Source organism: Leptinotarsa decemlineata, unplaced genomic scaffold (genome assembly GCF_025532065.1).
Source record: "Leptinotarsa decemlineata unplaced genomic scaffold, Ldec_3_MD MMD2_P_RNA_scaffold_1, whole genome shotgun sequence".
NCBI lineage: Eukaryota > Metazoa > Arthropoda > Insecta > Coleoptera > Chrysomelidae > Leptinotarsa > Leptinotarsa decemlineata.
Window position 1 is genome coordinate 2318211 of NW_027412523.1, and position 19182 is coordinate 2337392.

The 19182-nt window shown below is 37.9% G+C and overlaps 1 protein-coding gene across 1 annotated transcript in view; it reads left to right on the forward strand.

Moving 5' to 3' along the window:
- Window positions 1–19182, forward strand: part of LOC111508240 (fatty acid synthase) — a 57652-nt gene that overhangs the window by 22404 nt on the left and 16066 nt on the right. The window contains exons 6-11 of the mRNA XM_074176477.1: window positions 3560–3834; window positions 4408–4751; window positions 4804–5452; window positions 7074–7326; window positions 11964–12492; window positions 16640–17609. Coding sequence (XP_074032578.1) covers window positions 3560–3834; window positions 4408–4751; window positions 4804–5452; window positions 7074–7326; window positions 11964–12492; window positions 16640–17609 — 3020 coding nt within the window. The remainder of the gene's footprint in view (window positions 1–3559; window positions 3835–4407; window positions 4752–4803; window positions 5453–7073; window positions 7327–11963; window positions 12493–16639; window positions 17610–19182) is intronic.

Sequence of the window (19182 nt, forward strand, 5' to 3'; positions counted from 1 at the left end):
AATCTGCAATTCTCTCAACAAACTGAAACCAAAACTCACGAGCGGGGATGATAACATACCTAGCTTTTTCGTTAAAGATTGTGCACACCTCCTAGCCATACCATTACACTAAATCTTCAATCTAGCACTGAGTAGGTACAAAATGCTTTCCTAACAAATTGAAAATATAAAAAATTTGCCCAATTTTTAAAGCTGGTGCCATAAACAATATCCAAAACTATCAACCTATAACCTTGTTATCCAACTATTCAACTCTCAGAAGTTTCTCAACTTCTGAGAGTTGTCGTTCGTATGGGGGCGACAGCTGATTAACGGAAAAACATATTTCAAATAGATTTTAATACTACAGGAAAGTTTTTGTAATTGGTAGAATTTGTTCATAACCTGCACTTCCTGGAACTGATTCAATATGAAAAGTTCAAGCCGAACATAAATAAAGAATATTACTGGAGTTTATTCCCAACACCAAATCGTTATTTTTAACACCTCGACACGTGTTTCGATCACCAAGTGATTATCTTCAAAGAGGAAGATTAAAACTAAGAACTAGTGCGAGGTAATCCTATTTATGCTATGAAGGTAACTCATACAGGTAAACCATCCAGGCATACCAACCTAAATTAATTTTACAATTTTGCCTTATCTATCATTTTACAATATATGTTTATATAAAATAATTTTCAGCTAAATAAAAATTAATTTCACAATATTGCCTATCCAAATTTATTTTTGCAATGTGTCCTTATGTAGTAATCAGTAAAACCAACAACATTATTTTATTTTATTTTAACAAGCTATATAGTATGCTCTTTGGTATAGGTCCGTCATCGTTATTCATCATATTATTGTGTTTACTTATTTCTACACTCTCATAGGCATCTAGTTGCCTGTTGTTGTTAACTTGTCTAACTAATCTTAATGAACTGAAGTCTATGGAATGGTTTTGTTGCAGATTATGATGGGCGACTGCTGATTTTTCAGGTCTTCCATATTTTAAGTGTGCTATGTGTTCCTTATATCTTACTTTAATAGATCTTTTTGTCTGTCCATAATATTTTGCTTCGCAGTCCTTACATTCAATTTCGTAAATTCCAGACTTTTCCGAATTCTCGACTTTGTCTTTTGGACTTCCCAAAAGGCTCTGTAGTGTATGACTTGTTTTAAACACCACCTTCATACCTAATTCCTTGAAAATATTTCCAAAGTTCCTCGTATATTGGTGGTATAGAACTGAGATGTATTTATCTTGGTTTTTGTCCTTTCTGAAAGTCGAGATTTCGTTCATCCTTAACCTAAACTTCTTTTTCCTTATTATGTCATCTACAATACCCCTCGAGAAACCGTTAGTGGCTGCTATTTCCTGTATTGTACGTCTTTCTTTTTTGAACCTATCATGTGTTAGAGGGAAAGTCAAAAGACGATGCACTAAAAAATTCAACCCAGCACGTTTATGCTGTCCACAGTGATGTGAACTGTCAGGAATATTGCTGTACGTGCTTGTTTCTTTTCTAAATATATCGTATTCTAACCCTCTATATTGGCTCCTCATTACCAAAACGTCAAGAAATGGTACTTGTCCCTTATTTTCTAACTCATACGTGAATTTTATTGATGGACATCTATTATTTAACATGGAAACAAATTCGTCAATATTCGATTTTTTGGTGTATCGAATATTGCGAAAATATCATCCACATACCTTAGCCAAATCCTAGGAAAATACTTCGACTTTTCTTTGGTTTCCATTTCGAATCTGCTCATGAACAGGTCTGCCAGGTAGGGGGACAAGGGGTTTCCCATGGCCGTTCCTTCCTGTTGTTCATAAAAGCAACCTTCTACCTGGAACCGATTTTGTTTCATACACAAATTAGTAAGAGAAACGAATCCATCGATTTCGTTATTAATGAAATTATTTTTCCCTAGTAATTCCCTGAGGTATTGCAAGGTCTGTGGAATTGGAACGCTAGGAAATAAGGAACTAACATCAAAAGAAACCAAAATCTCACCTTCTTGCAGAACCACGTTTTTCGTATGTTGTATAAACTCTAAAGAGTTTTTTATACTAAAAACTGGTTCCGCAATAGACAAGGTTTCAAATTCTTTAGAGAGCCACTTTGCTATTTGGTAAGTAGGAGCTCCAATAGCTGACACGATGGGGCGCATTGATTTTCCCGGTTTGTAGGAAATTGAATGTACGGACTGCGATGCAAAATATTATGGCCAGACAAAAAGATCTATTAAAGTAAGATATAGGGAACACATAGCACACTTAAAATATGGAAGACCTGAAAAATCAGCAGTCGCCCATCATATTTTGCAACAATACCATTCCATAGACTTCAGTTCATTAAGATTAGTTAGACAAGTTAACAACAACAGGCAACTAGATGCCTATGAGAGTGTAGAAATAAGTAAACACAATAATATTATGAATAACGATGACGGACCTATACCAAAGAGCATACTAATGTTGTTGGGTTTACTGATTACTACATAAGGACACATTGTAAAAATAAATTTGGATAGGCAATATTGTGAAATTAATTTTTATATAGCTGAAATTGTTTTATATAAACATATATTGTAAAATAATAGATAAGGCAAAATTGAAAAATTAATTTAGATTGGTATGCCTGGATGGTTTACCTGTATGAGTTACCTTTATAACATAAATAGGATTAGCTCGCACTAGTCCTTAGTTTTAATCTTCCTCTTTGAAGATGATCACTTGGTGATCGAAACACGTGTCGAGGTGTTAAAAATAACGATTTGGTGTTGGGAAAAAACTCCAGTAATATTCTTTATTTATGTTCGGGTTGAACTTTTCATATTGAATCAGTTCCAGGAAGTGAAGGTTATGAACAAATTCTACCAATTACAAAAACTTTCCTGTTGTATTGAAATCTGTTTAAAATATGCGAGCCTTTTTACCTTTTTACGTGTGATTTCTAACACGTATTTATTCTTCAATACTCGCATCTATAATTTCATAAATACAGTCCACTTTCTCACTTCAAGTTTCAAATATGCACGCCAAGATGCTCTTTTTAAGGGTAATATATGTGAAATCAGCAGGTAATTGGTGCACTAAGGGCTATCACGTAGTTTAGTGAAGGTTTCAAGTGTTTCATTTATTAAAAATAGAAGTCAGTTGAATATTCAACATAAAGTGGCCACTTCGATCCGGATTGAGTTATGATAAGCAGTTTGAATTCTAATGGTGGCAGTACAATATAGTTGCATTGCAAAAATAAATGTGGATAGGCAATATTGTGAAATTAATTTTTATATAGCTAAAAATTGTTTTATATAAACATATATTGTAAAATAATAGATAAGGCGTGTCGAGGTGTTAAAAAAAACGATTTGGTGTTGGGAAAACACTCCAGTAATATTCATCACTACACCAAAGGTTCCAAACAGTGCATCATAAATAAATAAAGAAAATGAATATGGGTTTAGATTAGTTTTATTATTTCCATGTCATGCAAAATCTGGCTAGCGGGAAAAAATCTAATCTTTCTATAGACTCACTGAGGTAGTTGTTGTAATTCTTCAGGTCATCACTAAAAATATGCCTTGGAACGGTGGGGTGGTTGGAGTGAACTCTTTCGGTTTTGGAGGTGCCAACGTTCATGTAGTTCTAAAATCACATACCAAAGAAAAATCGAAATCATACAAACTACCCAAAAACCGTTTGGTAGTTTGCTCTGGAAGAACGATTGAAGGTGTCAATCACCTACTTGAAGAAATAAAGGCGAATCCGGATCCCGAACTATTTGCTCTGATTGATGAACTTCATAAAATTAACATGAGTGGTCACAACTATCGGGGGTAAGTAGGAGAATTTGGTTTTTAAGGTTTGCTCAGGTTTTTTACGAGAATTTTCCTATCTGTATAGACTAGTTTTTAATTCAATTAGATATCAAATCATTTATGTAATGAAGGAACAGTAAAGGAACTGGATTCGATCCTTGTGGTACGCCTGTAGTTGAATAGAAAAAAAAAGGATCTTAAAATGTCACAATCAATGATTTGCTTCCATTCACTCAAATATGATCTGATTAAGTTTAAAATACGATAGAAACAAGTGGTCTCTCTGGTCAAACGTTTTCTGAAAATCATTATGACGTCTCCTCTTATGAGAACGCCATCTATGAGTTGATTAAAGAGAAAGAGTGCAGCTAATATAAATCGGCAGTCTTTTGCATGCCTTATCAACATGATCTGGCCATTAGCGGTATGATAATCATGTTCTGCTGATGCATCAAATGATCTGAACAAGCAAATGGTCAACCATCTATAGCTTCCAGATCTATGAATTGATTCATGTGAATATATTCCCAAGATTTCTTGAATTCAGGCCACAAGAGAAATTCCTAATCAATTGATTTCTTTCATTTGTAGATATGCGGTACTGGGAGATACTGTAACAACGGAACATGACAGATATTCAAAGAACAGACCCATTTGGTTCATCTACACAGGAATGGGATCTCAATGGGTCAAAATGGGGAAAGATCTAATGCGGATAGAGGTGTTCAGAAAGTCTCTCAATAGATGTGCTGCAGCTCTAGCTCCTTACGGGGTCGACTTGATAGATATAGTGACTAACTCCTCGCCATCAACTTTCGATGACATCGGTAATTGTTTCTGCGCCATTGGCGCTGTCGAAATAGCTATGACTGACGTTCTCCATTCTCTGGGAATCTTTCCTGACGGCATAGCAGGGCACTCTTTGGGAGAAGTAGGTAAGTAATTGAAGTCAACTTGAGAATTACTCATTACTTAGTTGGTCTGTAGGATGCTCGTACGCGGATGGTCAGATAACAACAGAACAAGCAGCTTTGCTGGCTTACGCTAGAGGATACGCTTCAAAAAATACCAAGTTGATTCATGGCCAAATGGCTGCTGTGGGACTTTCTAAAGAAGAGTTGCTGAAAATCCTTCCTGAAGATATTTACATAGCCTGTCAAAACAGCAGAACCTCCATGACCATATCAGGTCCTCATGAGTCAACAAATGCGTTCGTGAAGAAGCTCACCGATCAAGGGATATTCGCAAGGCTGGTTAAATCCGCTGATATAGCGTTCCACACCAAGTACATTGGAGATGCAGGAGACCTACTTCTAGACTTTTGTAAGAAAGTGTTGACAGATCCAAAGCCAAGATCCTCGAAATGGGTGTCGAGTTCGGTGCCTCCCAGTAAACAGGACGAACATTGGGCGAAGTACAATTGTGCCGAATATCATCATAATAATTTCTGCAATCCAGTACTCTTTGATCAAGTATACGAACATATACCTGAAAACGCAATAGTTATAGAAGTCGCGCCTCATGGGTTATTGCAAGCCATTCTGAAACGAGAACTTGGACCAGATACCACTCATATTAGCCTTGGTAATCGATCCTGCGAAGATAATGAGAGATTTTTCCTATCAGCCATCGGAAAGTAAGCATCTTTTATCTACACCCTTCATTTTCCATGAATGAAGAAATTACCAATTTGGTAAAATTCTACAGAGAATAACTATAAGAAACTTCAACTAGTCGAATACAAGCTTTGGACTTTCATTGTCTACAAAAATATTGAGAAATTTGAGATTGTTTTGGAAGATTATTCTAGCTCAAATACCTTCTTCATTAACCTTGGTTTTCTCCAGGGACCCATATTGTCTCCAACCTTTACCCTATCTATCGGAAAAAATCAGATGTAATGCTGACATTTGGTACACATCTCCAAATGGGAAATCTTTTACTGTTCCTCGTCAGTATTTTTTTGCAAACACACAACTCAGGACTACAGCAATACACTATTGAACTCTTTTGAACATCAGGACCAAATATTGAATAACTTTCCACGAAAACTCACTGCAGCCATTTCTAAACATTCTCAAAGAAACCTCTGGAACCCTGAATAAATGACCGAATGGGCACAGTTGAAAAACAGTAAGAATACTAAATCTACCGAAACTTTTCAAAGCTTTGAAAGATGTTTAGGCCGAGGATACGCCAGGAAAAAGAGGAACTAAGGACCAACTCCATTATCTATTACTATGCCTGCATCCTTCATTCGCCACGATTACCTAAATTTTGGAGTGCCATTTAAATCATCGATCTATTCGTACTTTCGGTCCCTTCAGAAGTCATGGAAGCAATCAATTTTGAAAAAATGACCGAATCATATACTTAAGACTTCGCCAAACCTTTCTATTGGATTAGCAGAGACTGATGAGCAAAGTCAAAAATGTTGACAAATGAGACAAGCTTCATTCCTGGATCAAAGTCTGTATAGCAAATAAAAGTTCAAAGTGGAAGTGGGTAACTTATTCTGTCCCGACATTGCAGACAAGAATGATGTTCCCCAAGGTTCCATTCTCGGCCCATTCCTTTTCACAATCTATACGAGTAATATTACTCGCCATATGAAAAGTAAATATTTTTATGCATAGTGGCAGGGTAATAATCCGAAAAGTCAGGTTTATATTCAATATTAAAAGTCGGTGAGGTTTGTAAAACATTCAATTTCGACCTTCTTATTATGGGCGAAAATTTACATGGGTAGCTTGATGTTCGGGCATCTAAATTAAAAAGGAAAGACAAGGCAAGCAATGTATCGCAATGCTTTTTGTTCTGTAGAAATATGGTTGGAGAAAATATGGATCTTTGGAGAATACCAACGTCGACAATGAAGGTATCCCAGAAAGAAATATTGATAGAAGAAATGTTCAATACCCTTCTGGCAAGCCATAACATCAAAGTTCAAATAGTTAAGCCTCATTCGGGATGCAAAGACAACAAAGAAAATCATTTTAAGTTTCGCTATGGTGTGGTATAAAATAGGTTTTAAACCTGTTAATAGATTCAACGGAAGTTCAAAACCCCAACATTCATTACCAATTCATAGTACATAGTGGGTAACTATTCAAATTCCAAAATTAGTTCAGGTCTGTCATGTGTCCAGTTTGTTATAGGTTTTTTTAATCAGAAAACTCTTCCACCTTCTTCAGTTTACTGTTGGTATCTATATAGTGGCACTGGATTCTCCAATACATACTGTCCGCATTTTTCAGGATATTTGTAGCTGGAGGCCAACCACAGCTGAGGAATTTGTATAATGAAGTGCAATTTCCAGTTGGTCGCGGAACCAAAATGGTGTCTCCAATGGTGAAATGGGATCACAGCATTTCTTGGTACGTCCCATCATGGAAAAATAAGGACTGTTTTGGAGAAGTAATCAGTATCGACCTGTCTACAGAACAATATTCTTTTCTAGCAAACCACGATATTGACGGTCGAGTTCTGATGCCGGCAACTGGTTACCTGGTAATTTCTTATATTTTCTTGTTCGTTGGTAATTCACTCAGTTGAACAAAGGACCCTTCGATATGCTGTTCATGAATAAATAGGTTGTTTCAAAAGTTTTGGACACATTGGAAGGGTCAAAAAGCTCGAAAAATTGATGCCCCACGATTTGAACAATAGACAGAAATTGTCATGTTACATCAAAAAAAAACGTGGTTACTGTATGGTGGTCTGCGGTAGGTTTGATTCACTATAACTCTCTACAACCAGGCCAAATCCTCAGAGCGGATCCTATTGTGTGGAAGTCAACGAAATGTACCGAACATTGAGCCAGCAGCAGCCTCACTGGTCAACAGAAGAGGTCCGATCCTGCTCCACGACAACGACCGTTCACACATTTCACAAATGACCGTCCGAAAATTGAACAAATTGAGCATCGAAGTTCTGCCTCAGCCACCATACTTCCCAGACTTCTCGCCAACCGACTACCATCTTTTCAATCACTTCGACAGCTTTCCTACCGGTAGAACCTCCGCCAATCGAATCACGAGCACACAAGTTTTATGCTGACGGAAACAGTCGACTTTTGTTACGTTGGCACGTCTATTTCGATCAAAATTGAATTCATTGAGATATATAAAATAAGATTAAACTTTTGAAACAACCTATTTATTGCCTAGTAACTATAAATCTATCGGAAATAGAATAGTAACTATAAATCTATCGGAAATATTTTCTCACCAGAACAAAACTGTCGTCTTTCGACGCACATATCGCTAACCAAGTTGGTATCATCAAGACGTATGGCAGATTTTTTATTTTGTTGTGGGCTGAGTGTTTTCGGTAGATTAATTTCAATCCAGATGTTCCAATTCCAGATATAATAATAATAATAATAAAAATAATTGGAGCATTTCTCCTTAGGATAGCTGCCCGAGCAGCTGATGAACTCGGTATAGTTTTCGACTCTGAACGAGGTGACCACAACTCTGTCACCGAGTTGGAACCCGTTCAGCAAAAAGCTCAGATAAAAGCCGCAGAGATCACTTTACTTCTGCGGAGATACAAGGATAAGCCAATGCATGTGGTCTTCTTCAATAATATTGGAGACCTTGGCTTATCAAAGCGCCTGACGTTCGCTTTTCTCAGGTCGAGCGGGCTGAAATTGGAAACTGAGAGGTTCATCATGGCTTGCCAGGATGGTGTCTTCAACACCTTAGTCCTACCTCAGTCGCGTGATGGGTATAGAGGTTCCTGACACAAGGTGCAGGGCCTGCCGCGAGCCGCCCGAGACCCTAATGCACTTGCTATCAGCATGTCCACCATATGCGGTCTCGGCCTATATCCATCGACATAACGCGGCCCTAAGAGTGCTATATTACCATCTACGGCACTCTTACGGTATTGACGAGACACCGGTGTTGCCCTACGCTCCGGGGGATATTGAATCCGTTGTGGGGAACGAGAAGTGCCGAATTTATTGGAACTATTCGTCCTTCTCGACCACCAGACCAAAACGATATTTGTCGTGGAGTTTTCAGCTCCTGGCGAGACGAATATCGTTAGAAAAGAGGAGGAAAAACTGATAAAATATCGAGATTTTCTCTATGAACTCCGCAGACTCTATCCAGATCACTCTGTCAAGATGGTTGTTCTGATTATTGGAGTCCTTGGTGGAATGTCTATTGTACTCTGCATTAGATTGATTTGTGCAATTGGCGATTTGCACAAGTCTATATGCAGTCCATCTGACCTCTCTCTCCAGAAAAATGTGGAGAGGAGATAGATCTAGGAGAATCTCCATGGCCCTTATTCAGGCAGACTGTGACGTCATCACATCAGCCAGGTTGCCTCTCAGCTCACCATACAAGGCATACAGATCACCCAGTCAACCAGAGTACACCAAATTGTCACGTGGTGTCCGGTCACCCAGTGGTGAATAAATCGGAGTGTACCAAATTATCACGTAGCGTCTTCAAATTGTCACGCAGCTCCAGCTAATCAGAGCACACGCTTCTGCATCTCAGAACATCGTGGCGGGAGATTTGAATTTTCTGTGGACATATATAATTCAAACAAACGACCAGGCGTATCCCTCAACGAGACAGACCATCCAGTCACGTGGCGCACTTTCCTCAACCTGTCACTTTTTCCGGCTCTCCACACCTTTGTGATGTCTCAGCACATGTCATTGAGGAATTAAAAAAGATCAGAGAATTGAACGCTGGTCATCGGTGTGATAGGCTATGTCTTTAGACTCGACACCAACGTGAGATATTGGAAGTAATTGTGAAATAATGATAGTGATAATCTGATGTCATCGGTTTGTACCTCGAGATCTAGAATTGGTCTTCGAATTGGGTCCTCGATTTAGTCATTGAATCGCTCTTCGAATTAGTTTTAGTCCCGATTTGAAGGTACATCAACACATTTGGAAGAGCTGCAATTATGATTAAAAAAAGAAAGAATCGTAGAATACGGCGTTCGGTTTAATAATGAATTATATTTGCTGTAGTTATCTGTTTTCGATGTATGATGTCTATTATAAGTTAATAGCTCTAACTATTTTTCAATGGCCAGACAAGCATGCCTCTGTAAGCCAAAGAGCTTCGCCTGATCCGTTTTCTGTAAAGCCTTCGACCACCAGGCAATTGCTCCATAAGTGAGCATTGGTCTGACAATCATCAGATGAACCCAATGGATTTGTTTGGGACGTGAGCCCCAAATTTTACCACAAATCCTTCGACATGTCCATAGGAACATTGTGGCTTCAAGTAAAAAAATTTCCAAGTGACCGTTCCAGATAAATTTTTACCGAGGACAATGCCTAGATATTTCACCTCCGTTCCAAATGGAATGACCCCACCATTGAGGGAAAGTGGCGTTAGATCATCCAACTTCCTCCTCCTGGTGAAGGGGATTATCACAGTTTTGCTGGGGTTGACAGACATCTGCTTCCTCTGGCACCAAAATGTGAACCACGTCCATCGTACTCTGGAGGATATTACAAGCTACCATTCCTAACGTAGATCTTGCCAAGATGATAAAATCATCTGCCTAAGCTTCCAGATATACTTCTCTTCTGTTGAGGGCACCAAGCAGACTACGAGTAAGTTTACCGAAGTAGGAGCAGTACGATGTGAAGCTCTGAAATAAATGTCTAAAAAAATTACACTTGAATTTTTGAAACCCAGTCGTACGCAATTCGAGGGGAAGATCATTCATCACATGGCATATTTACCAACTGAAACACTTGCGTAAAAATTTAGTTTTGAAAGGAGGTGAAGTAAGTGTTACCCTTAACCGGATATTAACGTGTGATTCCTAGCAAGGGCTGGGCGATAATAATAATAGGTTCGTTCCAACCAGCGTCAGAAACAGTTTCTGACAGTCAGGATTCTGCGCAGTAATGTGATTGCGTTCCAACGTGAGTTTCCAACCATTAGTAAACCATCAGTTTTCTGTTCCATCCAAGATTCAAACCTGTTCGAAATCTATCAGAATGGTTTGAGGATTATCTTCTGACCATCAATCTGACGCATGCGTATTCTGTATTACTGTTTTATGTTCATGCAACTTACAGTTAACATAACCTGCAAAAATTGTTTTAAAATAAATTATGTATTTGCTGGCGCAGGAAAAATTAGGAATTCTTTAAGTGAACCTGAAATATGAACATCTTTAATTATACAAATTAATTATTGCGGTGACCTCCCTGTTCCATGTTGATTAGTAAATAGAATAGAGATATAAAATACTGCAACCTTCTTTTACTCTCCAGAAATACACTTGATTAGATTTATTTTTGAAGACTTGAAGGGGTTATATTTTTAGGAGTGACATTCTTTGTGGAATGTTTGAAATACAAACTGAGTAGAGTAAAGTATCTTCTGTATACTTCAGTGTTCATATAGAAGTATTTGTTTCGAAATAATTTTATTTTCTTTCGTGTAATTCAATGTTTATATGAAAGTAGCTGTTTCAGGAGGACATTCTTTCAGTTTGTCTGAAAGTTACTTCTTTGCATGATCTACACAACCATGTATAGAGTTACTTATTTTCAAATTGATTACTTCCTTCCTTTCTTTGGAAGATTCCCTCATCCTTTTTTCGTATCAAGATGGAGTAGTAGAAAGCCAAAAACTTTCTTTCCCAAATTATTTTTAACCAATTTTTACCAGACATGCGCGTTGACAACGATTTACAAACAGTTGGAAATCTGTTTGTGACTCAAGGTTGGAACGAACCTAATAATAAAACATCGTTTCACCAATCAGAATGTAATTCTACAAATTGCCATTTTTTACATCCATGAGCTTTTATTCACTTTCAACTGTCATGATGACTGTATTGCAAGTTGAATTTCATTCACTTTCTAGTGTTCGATTGAGCTAAAGTTTGATACAGCACCATTAATTTAGACCCTACAGCAGGTCGAAATAGCGCCATCTGGTGTAGGATCATGAATGCTTTGTTTTTCACTCTAGTTTTGATCTAAAACAATGTCTAAAAGTGGACTTTACAACAGTATGCCGGATTACATGAATTCCCTCATTGCTTTTTGAATAGCTAATATGAATTAAAGTTTTCACTAGGTAAACTCTTAGAACATTCATTCATAATGAATTAGTTTCATGTCCGTAATTTTTAACTACTAGGAGATGGTATGGAGTGTATTCGCGAAATTGCACCTGAAGGAAATAGAAGAATTCCCAGTGGTTCTGGAGAAAATCAAACTCAAACGAGCGTCAGTTCTTCCCCATGGTGAAGTCGTCAAATTTCTGGTGAACATTATGAAACAATCAGGATATTTCGAAATATTCGAAGGGGGTTCGGTAGTTGTCACTGGAACAATAAGAGTACCCAAGGATATTTCCAGTGAATTTTCCGAAGATTCTCCAGTTACGGGAAATAATTGTTACTTGATGATGAAAAAAGAAGACTTGTATAAAGAATGTCGGATGAGGAAGTATTTGTATAAAGGCCCCTTCCAGAGGATAACAGAATGTGACGTCCACGGAAACCACGGAAAAATCGAATGGTCCAGCAATTTCACCATTTTTCTGGATACAATGCTTCATATAAATGTTATCAGCCAATCCGATAGGGCTTTGATGCTGCCTACATCGATTTGTCAAGTAACAATTGATCCTGTCAAACATTTGAAGCTGGGAGATACAAAAAAAGGTAATTACAGTTAGTTATTATCATCGTTTTGTTCAATGTTTATCACTATATAATAGTACATTTAACGATATGAATGGGACTTGATTGGGATCGGTATTGTAAATTTTAGAATATTATAACGTATCACTGAGTTACTACCGTTCCCTAACGTAAAGCTTTTAGGGAATGGAGATTTTTTATCTCATTACCAGACATTTTTATTTCAAATGATCCAGTGTGCTCCCGGAGTTCTCTCAAAAGAAATACCAGTGGTGGAACACTTCAACTTTTGCTTTTGTCGTATCTCTTACCCTTTGGTCCCAGTTCCTGATATGACTACGAAGACAATAATGAAGATTCGGTATGAGCAAAAATACCGAACTCGGAAACATCATCATATCCGATTGTATAGTCGAAGTAAACGGTATTGAGCACTTTTAAAGTTGGCGGCACTCTCAAAGGCCAAAGAAACCAATACATAAAAATGAACCGGCAGCAAACTAATCCACGTGGATTGTAGACTTGGCGGTTCGTATTGAATAAATTTTACTAACCGATTTTTATGATTGGCTGAAGAGTCATAAAATTAAATTTGAAGTCATGTTACGGTGACGAATAGAAAAATGGAATGCTGGGATGGTTATCGCCGTCGTGTTCAGTTCAGTAACTGATCGCGATTTGAGTATTGAAATTCGATATTGGTGCAGTTATAATTACTTAAGATTTTTTTTATCCGTTTAAAATGTGGCATCCTTGGACAAGTACTAATAGTAATAACAAGTGTAATAACAACTCAGACTTTTTCCAGTGTAGCGATTCCTATGCGAAAGAGATACCAGTGAATAAGATTCGGATGCATTTGAATATTTGAACACAGAGAGTATGTTTCAATCTATATAAGAATCTACACCTCAAGTTTGGTTTCGGGGAAACCAAACTATTACAAGCAACATCACATTACAAACCTTACAAACACAATAAACGATGTGATACAGGATTACCAAGCCCTTTAGATGTCCATCCAATAAATTCATTGAAAAAAACAATATTCGACTGTTACAAAAGCAATGAGATTCCTACAACTGAAATCATAAGAAAAAAATTGAATTCTTTCGGCCATAACGTGAGCTGCTGTGACAAAACCCTTCAGAATTGGATACAAAACTAGGATTCAAGCAGTTATGAAAAGCAGAAGAATAGTGGAATTGCGTAGCAAATACTTAGAACAAATAACTAAATATAGACAAGAACAACGACAAATTTTCTATTCGAACGAAATTTTGTATGACACTCATGACATAGTTACGAAAAGGTGGACTGATGGTTCGAGAATGTGTACGCATAACATGCCTGCAAACAAAGGATCGCGACTAATCATTGCGCAATGCGGAGGAAGTGAAGGATGGGTTCCGAATTCTTTGGAATTATGTGGAATTATCAGAAGCTTTCGAAGAAAGTTAGGTTAGGTTAGAAGGATTTTCAATCATCACTCTGTTATTTGAATCCCTACTTTCCCACTCATCTATATAAACGAAATATAATCATATAGAATCATCAGAAATGATCATTGAATAACAAAATTAGTTAGCTCCCTAACTATAATTTTGAAGGTGAACTGTTGAAAGGTAGGTTGCCCTATATCGTTTACTTGAACTATACCTATTGATTGACTGACTGTATTAATGTACAGCTGAAGCTACTGAACCTAGAATCTTGAAGCACAAAAGTAATATAGCAATCACATGTATTTTCTTATGGCGCTTCATTCTGGACCTTTTTGGACCTCAGGCCCAATTCACCCGGAAGGGACAAAGGTCAGCGCCTCATCTCTGCCAGACATCCATTCTGTGTGAATTGGGTCTCAGACTTTCAGAGCTCACTCCTCAACTTTTCGTCATTACCCAGTCGACCAATCAGAAGCTATCGCGCATAAAGCGGGAAATTCAAACCACCAGTAGATGAATAAAGCGGGTTCTGGCATTAAATCCCATATATTTTCTTATGGAGCTAAACTTTTTGCAATTTTCGTGACATCCTAGTGGAACCTTGTGGAACACCCAACTCGAGGTAGGTCTGTTTCGGAGAGTGGGAGAGAAAAACATGTGACATAATCGATGCAGAGAAGGATGGAATGAGTGTCGTAGAGATTCAAAGAGCGTGGAACTCCGCCTTGTTCATCTACTGGTGGTTTGAATTTCCCCGCTGTACGCGCGGTAGCTTCTGATTGGTCGACTGGATAATGACGAAAAGTTGAAGAGTGAGCGCTGAAAGTCCAAGGGCCAATTCACACAGGATGGATGTCTGACAGAATGAGGCGCTGACCTTTGTCCCTTCCGTATGAACTGGTCCAAAAAGGTCCAGAATGAAGCGCCATAAAAAAATACATAGGATTTTGAGCTGGAATTCTTGTTAATGTATTACTCACCAAAAAAGGGAATCAGGAATTTCCACCCCCAAAGGGGAAAAATAGGGGTTCAAAGATTGAATTGAATTTCGTCAGTTTTGAAGTTGGAAACCTGAAGTTTTAGGTTAATAAAAAATATTGTAGTAATTTATTTTTTCACTTTAAAAATACAATAACTAAAAAATATGCCACCTGCAATAAGTACTGGATAGCTTCGAGAATCGACTCATGATACCTATAATGCAGATCTTGGAGCAACACGTAGTACCATTCGCCCCTTATATCGGTGATAATTTCCCACAAATTTAAGACAACGCCAGACACCATGGTGTACAGGTAGTACGAAATTACCTCGAAGTGGTTGAAATTAACACCATGGCATGGCCAGCACGTAGCCCGGATTTAAATCCAATATAAAATATCTGGGTTACCCTTTGTAGGCCATTAAGAGAGCACCCGATCCAACCGAACAACCTGCAGGAACTGGGGGAGAGACTGATTCAGGTTTGGAGAGGACTGGACCAGAATGAAATACGGCATATAATGGAATAGAACTGGCCTATACTTGATGAAAATCCATATTAAAAAACTAATCAATACAGTTTATTGTATGATTTTCACTATAAGGGTTTTACAACACGTGACACGTTTTACGTAGCGACACGTGTTTCGCTATACAATAGCTTCTCTAAGCATAGATTATGCGTGTTTCGCTATACAATAGCTTCTTTAAGCATATATTATGCGTGTTTCGCTATACAATAGCTTCTTCAAGCATACATTATGCGTGTTTCGCTATACAATAGCTTCTTAGAACATACATTATGCGTGTTTCGCTATACAATAGCTTCTTTAAGCATAGATTATGAGTGTTTCGCTATACAATAGCTTCTTCAAGCATACATTATGCGTGTTTCGCTATACAATAGCTTCTTAGAACATACATTATGCGTGTTTCGCTATACAATAGCTTCTTCAAGCATAGATTATGTGTGTTTCGCTATACAATAGCTATTGTATAGCGAAACACGTGTTGCGGTTTTTGTAAAACTAGTAAAAATCATACAATAAACTGTATTGATTAGTTTTTTAACGGCACATAAGTTCTGTATATTTTCGTAAAATTTTTTTCAACAATATGTTGTTTGTAATCAACTTTTTTTTCTATGTTACGCCAACCCTCGATTTTAGTATCACAATTACTAATACTATGTAGGTTAATTCTGGAGATGTTTCGTTTCTCATTTCTCCTCTGACTACAAATAAAATTGATTCATTGAAGTAGTACGTTGATTTCTTATAATCCGATTCTTTATTTGTTATCTATCTTGTGCTGCTTTTATATCGTTTTCTCTATTTGTACTCTAGAACAAAACACTAGAAACTTTCAAAACTCACAGGAATTATTATTCTCATCAAAATATTGATGAAATTCTGAAGATTTTTGGAATTTCTTCCTGACGTTTCGCTCGCGCGAGTGGCTAGCTTCTTCAGAGGTTTATACTTTCTGAGTTTCTCCATCGGAGATATACCCTCAGAATGTATAAACGGAACATCAGGAATAAATTCCAAAAATCCACGGCCTTCAAACCAGGAAAATAGTAACATTGTCATTGATGAAGTTAATGAGCACCTGGTTTTCAAGTAAACTAGTGACGATGTTCATGAAAATATTTATTTTTCAATAATGTTATCGTGAAGTGTCTGATTTTCGTCTATCCATTTTCTATGTGAGTTATAAATAATCATCTGGTTTGTTTCCAGAAATACCCGTCACTTATGACCATGACCTGAATATCATCAAATCGGGAGGCGTAGAATTCATCGGAGTGGAGACTTCGAAAGCCCCTCTTCGGCAATCCAGCCACAGTGATCCCCTTCTTGAAACCTGTGAGTTCATCCATTACGATAGCCCTGAGAACGAATATGATTTGGATAAATCTTTGAATATCGCATTAGAGATCATCTCACAGAACACCACTGGACTGATTAAGCAAATCAAAATATGCGAGGTCGCACCTAGCGATACGGACGAACTACACAAAAAACTAGCAGAAAAAATCAATAGACTAATACTAGCTGAGGTTGACACTTGCAAATGTGAACCACATGAGATAAACTCCGAGTATGATGTGATAGCTCTCTCGAATGAAGTGGACATCAAGTTGGAATCTCTCGCAGAACATCTAACCACTACTGGCTTCATCCTTTATAAGGGATCTTACAGAGAGGACCAAACTTCCACTTTGCAAATCATTTTCAGATCAACAGCCGGTGAAGATGGCCTCTTCTTGCTCAGGCCCCGCTTTGAGTTTCCTGCGAACTACGCCGTGGTCAACATCCGCAACTCTGACTTCGATTGGTTGGACAAGCTGAAAGCTTTATTGAAAACTGAAGAAGGCAAAGTAGTTTATCTCTTCAGCCAAGGGGAGGAAATGAATGGGATCATGGGTTTGATGAAATGTTTACTTGCTGAACCGAGTTTGCTCACGTTCAGAGCTATTTTTGTGGATCAGGAAACCGATACGTTTTCTATAGATGACGATTTTTATCGAGAGCAACTCAAGAAAAATCTCACCTTCAATATATTGAGGGATAACGATTGGGGTACTGTCGTCCATTTGCCTCTACTGCAAGTAGAGCAGAAACCAGTTGGGAATGCGGCGTTGGGTATTTCGTCGGTTGGTGATCTGTCCACACTCAATTGGGAAGAGAGGCCCCTGTCGTCGATAAAGTAAGTGAGTCATTCTTTTTGTAATTTGCTTCATGGCCACTTCTGGGAACTATGAATCAATGGCCAACAACGTCTATTTCCCCAAAAGTGACGATAAAGATATACAGTACTTGAAATTTAAAAGTGATACTAGTTCGGTGTTGAAATTAAACTTGTTTTGAATTAAGGTCAGGTCAAGTCAAGTGTTTCAAATATGGCAAAAGATGTTCGTGTCTCTAATCAGGTAGATGGCTCTTTTCTGTATGGGATCCAGCAGCTTCAAAGTATGCTTGGGGGCGGAGCTCCATACGTGAGAACAATACTCCAAAGAAGTTCTGATCTGAGCTTTATGAAGCATCAAACGTTGCTCAGGTGTGTACAGTTTTCTGGTTCGGAACAGTGTTCCAAGCTTTTGACAAGCAGCCTTTGCAATTCCAGCGATAAGATTGTGCCAAGACTTATTGGTGTCCATTTTAATCCCCAACAAATTTATCGAAGCAGAATTGTCTCTCCTGACATTATCAAAGTTGAAGTCACCAGTTTTATTCCATTGTGGGAGGCATGGTTTCGTTTCTATTGGCCGAGCTGAATGACCTCTTTTTGAGAATAAATTTAGCCAGACTTTTTTACGTTAGTTCCCTCTTATAACCAACTGGAATTGTTTTTGTGGGATCTGGTATATCCCCGGTTGTACTAAAACTCTCTGAGATTTTGAGCTGATGGTTTTTGTTGGCCTAAATACGGATTTCACGTTGTATTTTTCCAGAATTCTCTCAATGCGGTCCGTATCATTCTTCACACAGGAGAGGAACATTTTTCCATTGACAAGCTTATTTGCGTTAGCTCCTTTCAGCTTGACTCATCTGTCTGTGTGTTGATTTCCTTTGCACTCTATGTACCAATGCCCCAACCTCTGTTCACCAGCATATCCAAAGCGACTATTGTTCCTTGGGATTTTCGTTCGATTGTGAATTGGATTTTTAGGTTAAGAAAGTTCAGAAAGATAATGTGACCGGCGTTTCACTAAATTTGTAGACAGGATATATTCCGAAGTTTCTCAAAAGTCCACCAAGGCCTTGCATAACACTTGAACACTGGAACTGATATGGATTTATAATAACTGTCCCAAGTGAACCTAACCTAACCTAGAAATAAATAAATTAATAAAACGATGAGGTTTGATGACTTTTGCGAAATTACTCAAGACATTCCGCATTCGGCTCCTACGAAAACCTGAATGTTCCTTGTGTTCTACAGACATCGAACCGGCAGAGATTTCGGCCGATTCTTTCACAAGCTCCTTCACGGTCGAGCCTCGAGATGACCAATTACCAAAAATTATAGCAGAACGACTACGTGATAATCTGACTAATGTCGTTTACTTCGTAAAAAATTAAAAATCATTTATTGAACATGAAATCGAATTCATCTCCTGGTTTGAATGGAATGAGCCCCTTCTTTCTCAAGAAGTTTGCCGAAACTCTCTGCTCTCTGTTGTCAACAATTATGTCAGTCTCTTTCGCAAAATCTTGCATCCCACGGACTTGGAAGAAGGCATCTGTCACCGCTATTTTCAAAAAAAGGGATAAACTCA